This window comes from Marmota monax, unplaced genomic scaffold, assembly GCF_021218885.2.
Source record: "Marmota monax isolate L192 unplaced genomic scaffold, Marmota_monax_Labrador192_F-V1.1 WCK01_AAM20220418_F8-fsc00001, whole genome shotgun sequence".
Taxonomy (NCBI): Eukaryota; Metazoa; Chordata; class Mammalia; order Rodentia; family Sciuridae; genus Marmota; species Marmota monax.
The window spans coordinates 61,409,901-61,423,372 of NW_026693777.1; the positions used below are offsets into that span (position 1 = coordinate 61,409,901).

The window sequence follows — 13,472 nt, forward strand, 5'->3', positions numbered from 1 at the left end:
GTAGCTGAACTGCGAGATGGGGGCTGGATCCAGTCCCAGAAATGGACCTGGCAGTAAAAGGAAAAGCGTCAGAACCTCCACTGATGCCCTGAGACTCTTGCTTATTTCACAGAGCAGCCAACCAGCATCAAGGAGGGATGCTCCATGCAAAGGCGACTGGAGACCTGACAAGGAGAAGAGGACAGTGGCAAGGGGGCTTCACCACCCCTCACATGTGCTCCATCATCATCGCCACCATCCCGGGAGCTACTCTTCATGTTTGCCAGGCTTCTTGCCAAGCCCTGGGTATTCATTATCACACTTGATACTCCCAAGGTACATCTGTAGCATCCCCAATTTTCAGGTGAGGAAACAGACTGAGAGGTTAATGAACTTACCTAAGGTCAAACAGCACACCCAGGCTACGACCCAGGTCTCTCTCACTCCAAGTTTCTAACAGCCAGATATGTGTACTGCTCTCCCAACATGGCCAGCCTCAGTCTGAGGTATTCAAGACTGGAGCATGCAATGGAGGGGATGGTGGATCCAGGAGAGCTGGAGGTGGGACAAACAAGGGTCCAAACCCAAAACCCAGTTGGAAGTTACAAGCAAGTTGGAGATAAGTTTGCAGAGTTCAGAGTGCTAAGCTGGTCTCTTGAGAAAGCAAGAGCTCTGCCCAGCAACATGGGAAAGATTACCTGCATAGTTCTTGAGCACCTTCTTTATTCAAAAACTGAGAATTAAAACATTTATCCATGATCCCTATCTTGGGGAGACTAAGGTTACATATAAAAAAAAAAAAGCACTATAAGACAGTATAAAAGGAACTGGCAGAGTGACAGAGGAAGAGTTACATGTTTGTTGCATGAGCAAGGCCTATGTGATTGATAACTGTCAAAGGGAACTTGGGGACTTCAGGAAGGACAGAGTGGATCTTGCTGTAGTTGAATTGATGGTAGGATTTCCCATAAGCAAAGACAGATGAGGACAGATTGGGTGAGGGACTGGAGGAGGGGAAGGCTGAAGATACATGAAAGGTACAGAGGTGAAAAAAGTCAAGTTCAAGACACATTAAGAAGAGAACTGTTTGAAGTGTCTGGACCCAGTGCATTACCCTACAAAAAGCTACCACTAGAACATAAGATTCAGGAAGGCAGGAACCTGGCCTCTCTTGTGTGCTGCTTTATCCACAGAGTCTAGCACAGTGCCTGGCACACAGTAAATATTGATTGAATGAAAAAAAAAAATACTACCCTTGGGCTCTTGCACACTGATGTATATTTAAAGCAAGGGGTGGGGATCCAAGTATTTATATTCTAAACCAGTCAAGGCAGATGCATATCTAAATGAAATAGGATATTAATGAGCATGTGCTAAAAGTGGCATAAAGATACTGTATGATTATAATAATAAGTATTTACATTATTTGTCCTCCCCTACTTCCTCCTTGGAATCATAATGAGTAACACCTGGAGCTCAACATCAGTTACTGTGGAAACACTTCCCTCCTCCCTCCCACTGCCAGGCCCCAGGCCCCTGAAGGGCTGCTTCTACCCCATGCCCAGGATAGGGTTTTTCAGATTTGTAAGAAGCAGCTCATAAACAGATCAAGAAACCAATTTGATGGCTCATGACCTGTATTTTAAATAATAGCGCAAAAATAACAGTGCACCACTGTGCACCACAGCTAAAGGGTAAATATTTTATAGCAAAAGTTTATTTCTCTTGCGTGTATGTCTCTATGTGCAGATTCATGTGACTATGTGTATACTGGCTTACAATATCTTTCTCCTTGTGGATTGCAATATGAATGTTTCAAAGATATTACTCTAGAGGGTCAAGAAGTTCCAAAATTAGGACACTCCTTTTAATATTCAAGATGAATGACTCCAGTTTTCCTGGCTGAATGTGTCTGTCGAAAGGTATTGCTCGCAGCTGGGCACAGTGGGGCACACCTGTAATCTCAGTGGCTCAGGAGTTCTGAGGCAGGAGGATCACAAGTTCAAAGCCAGCCTCAGCAACTTAGCAAGACCCTATCTCAAAATAATAATAATAAAAAAAGAGCATATGATGTGGCTCAATTGTTAAGTGCCCCTGGGTTCAATACCTGGAATCAAAAAAAGAAAAAAAACAAAAAAAAGGTATTGCTCTTTGCTCTTTGGGCTGGTAAACTTGGACCAGTAACACACTAAGTTTGAAATGATTTTCTTCAAAGCATCCCCAGCTTCACAACACAGAAACAATGTTTTTTTGGGAAAAAAGATTTATTTTTAGTAATACATACAAAATGCAGGAAACTCAAAAAATACAGAAAAGCAAAAAAAGAAAGAAACTCAGATAATCCCACCATCTGTAGATAACTACTTTTTTTATTTCATTGTTTTGAAATGTTAATTTATTGAGTCGAAATTAATCTATTGATAGAATTATAAAATATCTCTTATCTATACATGTATACACACTGGAATTATTTTCATAAATATGATGTGATTCTCTGCACACTGTGATGAAAACTGTTACTTTTCATTTAGCAACAGGTTGTAAACTTTTTACCCATTAAGAAGTACCTTCCCACTGCAATATGACTTTTAATGCTTTCCCTATAAAAGGCACAGCAGCCTTCACCTTGAAGAAAGAAGCTGGCCAGAGAGACACTTAAGCGCACAGGGAAAGATGCACAACTCCACAACCTGTGTCTTCCTCTCTACTAAATCAGAACATGAGACTCAAGAATTATTTTCACTATGCTTTAGAATGACTTTACTGACATAGCTATAAGCTCACTAGCTAATTTTTAATTAATAATAGAAATGTCCAATAGGATTTAAAATCACAGTTACTGACAATGTTCCATTATTGATGCATAGCCAAAATGACTCTCACTTATTTTCATATATACATCTGCTACCTAATTCCAGATTAGTTTCTACACATACCTTAATACCCTCAAGGGGTTTCCTGGAGGAAAGGAAATTCTGAGAACCCTGGCACAGCACACAAGTGGGAGGAAGATTAGTTGAGAAAGTAGACCTGGAGTCCTGTCATACCCTTGCTATGGTTTTATACATACCACTAGATGTCGGTGAGCTTTGGTTTAAATGGAGGGATGAGCTAGAGAGTCCTTAGGTCCCCTTCTGGCTCTAACACACTGTAGTCCAATAAAATAGAACCAGTGGCAATACCATGAGTGAACCTCACATATCTAACATATACCCCCAATCTCAGATTAAAAAGCAGGTTTTAGCCAGGCATGGTGGTGCACGCCTATAATCCCAGTGGCTCAGGAGACTGAAACAAGTGCACCAAAAAGCCAGCCTCAGCAACTTAGTGAGGCCCTAAGCAATTTAGCGAGATCCTGTCTCAAAATAAAAAATACAAAGGGGTGATGATGTGGTTCAGTGGTTAAGCACCCTTGGGTTCAATCCCTGGTATCCCCCCCCCCCAAAAAAAAAGAAAGAAAGAAAGAAAAAGGAACCTCTAGAACATTCAAGAACCCATCAATTCTCCTAGTGACTCTCTGTGGGGCCCTAACAAAGTTGTAGAACCTCAGTAATCTTTGGCTGTGTCCCTCCCACTGAGAAACTTGACAATTTCTGGGTCAACAGGCTGGTCTATAGAAACTGCCCTGGTTCCTACTCCCCTAACCCCACGCTCCTCCGAGGTAGGTGAGGAGTGCCAGAGATGGCAAGAGCCACACCAGCAGTTTCACACCTGTCAGCATCAGTCATGTAATCAGGTCACTAACAGAGAAATCATTTTTTATTATCAAATTATTTCATTTGCCTTTGCTTTCCCAGTGCTTCATCACCTGGACAATTGAGAGTTATGGGCAGTTCACCCTCCCAGCTGCCCCGTCCTTTCAGATATAATATCCCTGTCACACAAATGTTCCCGGGAGTGAACGCTGTATTGTCACGTGGGCTTTTCATCTTCCACTGGTTTTATAACTGGAAAGTGAAAATGAAAAGCAACGCAGTTTATTGAAGAGGTTTTAGGCTTGCTAAATATACACATTTCCTCTGTGATTGGATGTTGAAAATCCATTAATTTCCACAGTCACTCCTCGCCGTGACTGGCATCGATCACATGGGTTGACACAAGCCTCTTTGCTTCTGGAAGGGCAGAATCACATCTGGTTGCCTTTTTCTCCATCTGTGTCCATTTCTTCAGGTCTCTTGAAAACTAATTGGAAGAGTCAATAAACACGCCCACCAATTCCTTCACCATCCCAGTAAGCAGATCAGCGTGCCCTTCAACCTGTTCTTGCTGTTTTTCCAAGTATTCCCTTACCTGCCTTTGTCAATTGGCATTCTCGACAAGTTCGTCATAACTTCTCAAAAGTGTCAACTTTCCTCTTTTCATTGCCCTTGTTAAAGATAATTTAAAATTAGAAAGTCACATTCCCAGCCATTTCAGAGTCAATGCTAATTTCATTTTCTTTTGCACAGAAGTCTCTTTACCCTCTAGAGATCCCCTGCCTTCATCCACGGGCCCCCCACTCCCCAGCCCCAAACAGGCCTTCTTAATCTCTGTGTGCACTACTCCCTTCCCCTGACACCACTCTTATCTTTCCCCCAAATACTTCACCCAGTGAGACACACTTTAGCTGTGGTTCTCCTTCCTTCACTCCACTTCGGAGGGAAATGTCTGTGTCTAGAGATTGTTAAGTCACCTTCAGGAAAGAAGCATACAGTGGGCTGTCAATTAATCAGGACGAGACAGGAAAAATTACATCACGTGCAGCCTGGAGTCTTGGCATCTACATTCACGTTTGGGGGATCAAAAGGATTTCTCCCACACAAACTCAAATTCTTAGTTATGCCTTTTGTTTGGTTCTAACTGCTTCCCCAACTAACAGCACCATAGTTAATAGTCTGGAATACAGTGATTACCATACCTCATTATAGAGTCAAATGTTGCTCTATCATTTTTCCCCTTCTCTGGAAATTTCATCTTTATTCTTTGCAACCTGTCTGTTTATCCTCGGTAGCATTCTTCGCCTATAAATGATTTTATATTCTCTAATTTTTAATCCCACTTGTAGACTGACATATAGATTTTGAGCCTCTTTCTTTCCCCCTGTTAAGCACAGACCCAAATGTCGCCATTCTTGTCACGTGTACAATTCCATCAAGTTTCAGAGTGTCATTTATACACAATTTTATTTCTTCTTACTCCTTTCACACACGCCTACCACTTACGTACAGCAACTTCACTACATTCATATTTCATAAACTTCATCAGTATTCAGCCAAATCCTCCCCGGAAGTAAGCTAGGTATTTTTAACAGTGCATTGCCTCTTGTGCTGGCTTGAGGATCCAATACCAAGTGGTACATTTTCCTGCACCCCAAATGAGTTCACCTATTACAGTCTGTGCATACATGCAGAAACTCCCTAATTGTTTCAGAAAACTTGAAGATAGTTCATGATCGAAATGCCAACACCCGTTAACATGAAGATATTGAAGGCTAGGGATTGTCAATCCCCTATACCATAATACTTCCTATTCTTTCCCAAGCTTTGATGAAGTTTCAGAGAAAACACACCTGCTGATATAGAAACTCTCCCTGGGACAACCTGGAGTCCTCTGCCATGTTTTAAGGTACATGAAACCTGAACCCTCAGCATCAACGGGCACTGCCCAAGGCTCTCCAACCAGCCAGCAGGGCCCCAGTTCAGTCAATAAGCCAATCACCAAGAACCCACAATGCCATGCCACTGTTAATGTGCCATAGCATGTAATGTGGGAAGACAGTTCACAATGATGACATGTCAGTTAAAGCCATAAAAATCTGTTAGGGGGGAAAAAAACTGTTCTTCCATGAACACAAGGGAATTGTTACCTGTAATTCCTTTTAGCATCAGTATGTAAGAGCTGAAGCAGAAGCCAGCTCTGCCTGAACCATAAGCTGCGCTACATCCATTCCTCACCACACCCTATTTCACCCTATTTCTGTAGACAATTTGATGTCTTTGTTCCAATAACAAGGACAACAACAACAAATAACAGTCAGTTGTTACTGACTGAAAAGAACACCAAGACTCCCAAGCTGAATTCCCTACACTGTGACATTCAAGATATAAGCACATACTATCCTTAGGTCAAGTGAGACAAGCCCAAGGAAGCCAGCCTCTGACCATGGTGTGGCTCCAAGGATGCTTTCCATGTAGGTGGTGCCAACTGAAGCCCAGGCCTGAGCTTGGAAGTAGAGCTTCCTTCTGCACAATCTAAATGTTCTTCATCGACATCCTTAAAGTTCTTCCTTCTAACCTTAGAGCTTTCTAGCACTCGGGACTCATGAGCCCCTTTGCCAAAGATACCTCTTTAACCTACCTAAGGAAGAGGTAAAATTAGCTGGCATTTCTGTCCACCATTACGTAGAGGGAACATTACATGATGTTATGGTAATATAGTAAATATATAACTTATTGCAAGTGTAAGAGCCTTCCTGAATATTTAAGAATTATTTTGCATCTCCTATAACTCTAGAGAAAGAATTAAGAAGACTAGATGCTAGATGGAATTTTCCTATATATTAAAAACCTCAATTAACCAGAATCAAGTAATGAAATTTCTAATTTGCTGCTTTCAACTTAGAAAACAAGGGAAGCAAATAACAAAACATTCCTGCTGAAGATTTAACAAAAAGAAAAGAAAAAAAGAAAACAATTTTCATGCTGGGATCAAGACAGATTAGTCCAGTCTCTGACACTGTCTCCATTTATAGTTCTGTAATGTACAATCAGAATTCATACTCAGAACAGTGACCCTGTGGCACATAAGATTCTCAAGCCTCAAGGAAAGATTCAATTATATCCTCAATGTTCTTTCTAGGGTAGGAAAGGGGACCAGTACACTTTAAAAAACATTCAATAAGGAAAAGAGAAAAAACATTTCAGATTAATCTCCTGTTAGTCAGAAAAAAAATCAATTCATCAGTAATGCCTTGGTACCCTTACAGAAAAATCATGGTTTACTGAATATTAATCAACACTTGAATGCTGATTATTTGGGATTTTTAAAGCATTAATTCAAAATGATACAATTTTATTTTTTAGCAGCCTACAAAGATGGGTGAAACATTTAACAGCTTAATTCCAAAGCAACCCTTCCTATTGTGAATTAGATACAAAAGGTAAATGTAAAAAAGTGATGGGGGGGGGGGAGAGGAAAAGAGAAAGAGCAGACTATTCCTGAATTCTGACCAAGGAATACAATCTCCACATTCAGAAAGGATTGTACAGTCTAAGTTAGTGTTTGCTCCAACCACTGAAGGCCTTTCAAAAGGACTTCTTGCTCTGGAGGAATTTATCACTAATCTGGGATCAATGGGTCAGGAGTCTCCATGAGGGAATGGATGATGCTGACCTCAAAGTCCCTGTACATGGCTCATGGAAGACAAAGAGGGTGGACAGCAGATATCCTATTAGGATATATAATTATACCCCCCCACACACATACCATACACACACAGGGCAGTTACATGACATCTCTTTTCCCAGATGCCTGAAATGCAGTTAGGTATTTTTTCTTTCTCAGATGCAGAAGTACGTACAAAAACTTAAAATAATAATAATAATAATAATAATAATAATAATAATTCATCAAGTGGACTAGGAAGATGGAGGGGAAAGGGAAAGTACTCTCAAAAAAAGTAGCCCAGAGAGTCCACACCACACCAAGAGAATTTTCAGTAACACCCAATTCAATCTGTCCTTCTAACATTACACTACAAGCTCCTACAGGGGTGGGGAAACAACCACCACAATGAATCTGGAGAAAAAGTACATCTTAACTCAGAAGTGACAAGAAGATTGGCCAAGGGCTGGTCTTACTGGCATTCCAAAGGTCAGGTCCATAGAGTATTCAGTTTGCTTCCAAAGAGATTCAGCTGTCATCAAACTCCTCAGACCACTGTCATCAGGAGGCCTGGTTATCACCGTTCCCATTCTCAGGCCTCCTTGTGTCCCACTTCAGGAGTCTGTGTGGAATGAGGGGCATGTGCTGTGCACTCCAGCCTCTGCTGCCTCAAACACACAAGCAGAAGGGTCTCATCCTGAGGGGGTATCAGTGCAGGCTTCATCCGAGCTTCAGTTTCAGAAACAAGAGACATTTTCTAAAGTCAAGGGCTCCACATCATGCCTGTAGGTTTTGGAAAATTCCAGCAGGTGACTAACATAAAAAGAGTCTGCTATAAATGTTTTAGCCACTCAAGACTTGAATTCTAGATTAATAATTCAATTCTTTTTAAGAAAGAAGGGGGGGGGAGCAACAGAAAAAGGTTATCATAACTATCATGAAATGCATTTTCTAAAATTATTATATTACATTTTTAAAGCATATAATTATAAATGTTTTTATGAGCAATTTACCGGAAAATTAAAGTCCCTCAGTTTAAGAAAAAATCACTTCGTCCCTGTGGCAAAGGATTTTCTCCCAGCCAGGAGCACTTTCAAACTACAGGGCTTCATTTATTCACTGTAGAGAAGCCAGATTCATGCCTGAAAAGTTGATCTGAGAATCCATCTCTAGAAAGGGTGCTAACTTGCTAAGGGAGAGAACCTACTAGAAAGTGATTCACCTGAGATTAAAGGGAAGAGAGGAGGGGACATACTTTCACAGTCAAGGAGTTTTGTGGTTCTAGAAGTCCTCAGGGCTACAAATAAATTGTAGGCCCTGTTAACTGATTTTAAGTCAATCTAAGCCAAGCTTCCAGGGGTTCGATCTCAACCCAACCGAGCTTTTTTTTCAATGCTAATCCCATCTTTTGGCTTCGATTTTTCTCTTAGGTCAGCTTGCTCTAAAAGCCTTCAACGTTCTGCACTGGTGTTGCAAACCCAGTGCATGGAATCCAGCCCTGTGAGGATAACTTTACTGAAGTAAAATATGTAAGCTTCCGGCACGCATATAATAACGAGGTTCTGAAAAAGGGTTTTTTAACAACAGTTATGTCACAACGCTCATGGCTCCCTGAAGTCTCTGAAAGCCTTGTTAAATTAAAGATTCGCTGTGGTTTTTTTCCGCTTCCTTCTTACGTCCCATGTTGCCTCTTGCCTGTCTTTTTCTCTGGTTTTCATTGTGCTGTAAAGATGGGACTGAATGACACCAGCCATCATTAATACCACCTAGAAAACGGAAGAGTTTCATTAAAACTGCTAAGGTTCCCTGCCGTTGTAAGAATGGGGGGAGGTCATCTTTCAGATTATAAAGTCACACATCTGATTTTGGAAGCTCAGGCGCTAAAGGTACACAGCCCATTCACACTTGAATTCCCAGGAGGTAGGAATTCAGCAATAGCCTCAATCAAGTCTATCTAGGTAATGTCTCATGAGGTCACCTCAATGTCATGAGAATCCAGACCACATTCTCTGTGGACTTCAAACACTCACTGGCTAGAGGCTAACCGCTATCTCTTTGAGCAGCATCTCCCAAGTCAGAAAGCTTCCCATTTTCCCCAATGCAAAGAACTCCACTCAACCCTCCTTGAGGTTGAAAATGCTAATTATAAGGTGATGATGTTTGCTTTTTCTTTGAGTCGTGTGCCTTTATGTTTTAAGTATTTAAAAGGCGTAATCACCTAGTGTGTAGGTTAATTTTTTTCCGATATTGTAATTTATGCAACATTAATACTGGATGCCAGCTCCAATTTTCTTACTGCTTACACTCTGGAAGCAGACTTGCATATTCTGCCAACTCCATTACATCATCTGAAAACCCAAACATTTCCCATTTTCAAATCACTCTCAACTGCCAGGCATACTTACACATTCTCTCTTTTTCTCCCAGCTCACACACAAAGATTGGTACCCCTGAGGAGCAGACGCTACATCTGAGGTTAAAGTCTGCAAATGCACATAATTTCTGGAAGCTATTACTACTGCTGTGTTAGCTAAAGGATGCCTCCATCTCTGACCTTCCTTTTTCCATTCAGACTGTTATATAACCTAGTGCCTGCGTGCAGGATGTGAGTTGAGTGTTTGGGCCTTACCTCCCCCCTCCCACTAAATCTCCTAAGAGCCATGGCCAGGGATGGACAGAATGGGGGGGGGGGGGCTCTAAGAGGAAAGGGGATATAGGTCAGCAGGTCAGCTGCATAAGATGCATGCTACTCCTAGTTTATCCCTCTCCCCTTTGTGCTGAGCCTAGGTGGTATTGAATGCCCTGGCGTTATATAATTTGCAAGAACAGCAAGTTACGGATTTGCTAGTCGGTTCTGCAGCTTGCCACCCCTATCTCTTGCAAGAACACCTTCTGGCAAGAATGACACCTGAAGATGCTAATAACATACCGGAGGGGGGAGGGGCTGAAAAGGGGGGGGGGGTGATAACACAAACCAGAAATTAGTGCCGCTTCCTATATACTATGCTCTCCCTTTTTAAAAAGAGAGAGAGGAAAAAAAAAGCCTCAGAAACACATGAAGGGGATTTTCTCCAGTGTTTCTGATTAACCCTGTTACATAACCCGCTCGCATTCCAAATCCACCGTCTCAGGGTCTAAATATACTCTTTGCAGCCAAAAGCTTTCCGCACACAAACTCACCGATCTAGCTGCAGGTCCGGCCCCCAGCCCTCATCCCCTTCCCTTTCGCCCCAGCCTTACTGCCCCCCTCTAGCTCAAACCGCGGTTCGGCGTGGTCACTCTTCAGAAATCGCCTTTAATTAAATGTTTTTCGCGTGTGTCATCCTGATGGCTTTTACTGTACTCGAATTCCGTGAATGGGAAAGCGCCCGGACAGGGGGTGTGGCTAAGGTGGGGCGGGGGGGGGGGGAGATAACTGTAAAACAGCCAGCACATGATCAGCCATATTCCTACCTCCAACTATATCATCGAAGAGGAAGGGAGCGGCTCTCAGGGCCGGGTTCGCCTTTCCCCAGCCCTCCCCATTCGCCGCCTGAAGCCCAGTGGCAAGAGGAGGGGGCGCTCTGGGCCGGTGCCCAAGCCGGGGTTGGAGAGATCCTCTCTGTCCCCAACCCCGGGCAGCTCCCGCTAGCCCGCTTCCTCCGGAGTGACAGGCGTGATTTATACATTATTTACAACAGTAATTAAAGCCGTAGCTTCCTCCTGCTCTTTGAAAACTCCAGGCGCATTCAAATAAATAATCCCCCACACCCGAGGGGGGGTAAGAAAAAAATCCCACATCAGGTTCAAACACCTTTAAGAAAGAGAGAGAGAGAGTAAGCTTTCCTCAACAACCTACTTTAACTAGGAAAACGCCAGGAGGGGCATCGGAGCCCGCCCCCCAGCCCCCATACACACTCCAAACACCAAAATGAAGTGTACAAATCTCCCAGGGAGGGGAAAAATCGCTCTCACTATCCAACCAGCATTCAACTTGCACTGACCAGCCCCGGGTTATTGCAGAAACACTAGGAATCTCAGAAAGGGAAGGATTCTCAAGGCAGAAATAAGTTTGGGTGCCTATCGAGCTTTCTTGCTCTGCTTGTTTTTTTGTAGCGGCTAACTCCGACTGCGCGTGGAGTGCCCCACCGGACCGCCGCCCTAGGTGCGCTGGCGCGCACACGCCCCCGCCAGCCCGGGCGCTGGGCTCCGAACCCGGGTCCGCAAACTTGCGCATCTCCCCTCGCCGCTCCCGCAACACAACTTGGCTAGCACCTCGCGCGCCCGCACCCTGTTTCTTCTGGCCTTTCCTCCAAAGCCCAAATCCATCGCTGTACTCCAGAGAGGGTGCCCGCGTCGCCCCCAGACCCCGGAGCGCCCCCTCTCCTTAACCCCCGGGGCTTCCCCGGTTACTCACTCCTCCCACCCCCCAAGCTCTGCGGGGGACCGAAAACACACCCCCGACTCCAGCAGCTGGGGCCGAAACTGTCAAGAGGGGAAAAGGTAAAGGAGGAGGAGGGTGGCCATAAGCAGATATATATATATTTTTTCCTTCTTAAAAGGACACTGCCGCTTTAAAAGTTTCTTTCCCGGGCCCCCACTCCTTGATTCTCCGTATTTTGGGGAGAGTATTTCATTTCGGCAACGCGGCTTTCCTCCTGTCTTTGCAGAAAAATCAAAGCCAGGGGTTGGGTCCGCCGGCTGTCAACCCTCCCGCCGCCTCCCCCGCCCCCCTCTCCTCCCGCAAGCCGAGAACGGGCTGCAAAAGTTTGCAACATTTCTGGGGGGCGGAGGGGGGAGGGGCGAGGGGGTGCTCCGGGCTTCGGGCGCAGCTGCAGGCTCGCGCTCCGCCGCGGGACCCCGCGCCCTGGGCGCCCGCTCCCGGCCGCCCCCCGCTCCGCGCCGGGGCTCCGCCGCCCCCTCCCCAGCCCCTCTCCAGCCTCCTACCTCTGCTGTTGCTGGAATAGCTCTGTCTGCGCACCGCGGCGGGCGGCTCACTCTTGCGGGCGGATTCCTGGTTCAGCGGGGTCTCCCTGGAGCCGGCGGCCGCGTCCGCGCCGCTGCTGCCCGGCTCGCTGGCGGCGGGGTCGGGGGCTGCCGGAGCTGACTCCATGTTTTTTCCCAATGTAGAGATCGCTGGAGATGGCGAGCTCCGAGACTCCCTCTATCTTCTGTTTTCAGAGCAACTCTATGGTACCAAAAAAAAAAAAAAAAAGGGAGAAGGAGACCGGCGAGAGCAGGAGGGAGAGAGCAGGCGGCGGCGGGCGGGCGAGCGAGAGCGCGAGGGAGCGCGCGGAGTGTTTAGGTGGACGTGTGTGTGCGCCCGAGAGGGGATAGGAGGCGGGTCTGGCCACAGGCAGCGCTAGCGAGGGCTTCTCCAGCCGGCCCCCACACCCACATTCCCCACCCTCCAGACCCCAGACCGAGAGCCACAGACAGGCTGCTAATTTTGGGAGGTGGGGAAAAGAGGGGAGGAGGAGGGGAGTTCCTCCTGCGCCCCAATCTTCCTCTCTTCTCAACCCAGGGACAGAAATTAAAATCGGCGAGATGATTGTGTGTCTACTTTTGAGACTCTCTCGGGAACAGAACTCATCCCCATCCACAGTCAGCCTGGGAGGAGACAAATGCGGTTATCCACGTTGAGAAATCTCAGGTAGCTCCCTGCCAGCCCTATCCAGGGCTGAGTGGAAACTAAGAAAGAATTAGAACTGGACTAACACCCCAAAGAAGGAGGAAAATGGAGGACGTGGCACTTTTTACTTTGAAACGGGACAGTCAGTGGGTTTCCAATCTTGGTTAGATACGTATGTGTGCCTGAAACAGATTTTGTGAGTCTAGTATCGCCATCCACAGCTAATTTCTGGTGTGGTTGAAAGAGGTCGCTTTCAGCTCCTTTGCTGTTTCTTCAGCGACGAATCCAGAAGCCAGCCATTTGGCAGGGCACTTTTTACCGAAGAAAACTTTGGCCTGTTTGTTGGATGACTGACTGTCTAAATTGCAGAAAATATGCCACACTGCATCTAACTCCTGCGTGGCCGCTGATTGTTGATTCCCACTGGTACTTTTGCTGTTTAGTCTTGCCATAAAAGATTGATATACTGGCGTGGTATTCATAATGTCTGGATGATAGAATTAAGATACTCCTAATAAGT

The 13,472-nt window shown here is 45.1% G+C and overlaps 1 protein-coding gene and 1 long non-coding RNA gene across 2 annotated transcripts in view; both read right to left on the bottom strand.

Annotated features, from left to right (window-relative positions):
* Positions 1 to 11,675, bottom strand: part of LOC131424840 (uncharacterized) — a 213,801-nt gene extending 202,126 nt beyond the window's left edge. The window contains exons 1-2 of the long non-coding RNA XR_009228409.1: positions 4,581 to 11,675; positions 1 to 4,345 (exon numbers count right to left, since the gene is read on the bottom strand). The exon at positions 1 to 4,345 is cut by the window's left edge and continues 202,126 nt beyond it. This is a non-coding gene — a long non-coding RNA (uncharacterized LOC131424840). The remainder of the gene's footprint in view (positions 4,346 to 4,580) is intronic.
* The window catches only part of Rora (RAR related orphan receptor A), a 675,937-nt gene extending 663,489 nt beyond the window's left edge, over positions 1 to 12,448 (bottom strand). Inside the window, exon 1 of the mRNA XM_046460899.2 lies at positions 12,268 to 12,448. Within this exon, the coding sequence (XP_046316855.1) occupies positions 12,268 to 12,433 (166 nt within the window). The 5' untranslated portion in view covers positions 12,434 to 12,448. The remainder of the gene's footprint in view (positions 1 to 12,267) is intronic.
* Positions 12,449 to 13,472: the final 1,024 nt, after the last annotated feature.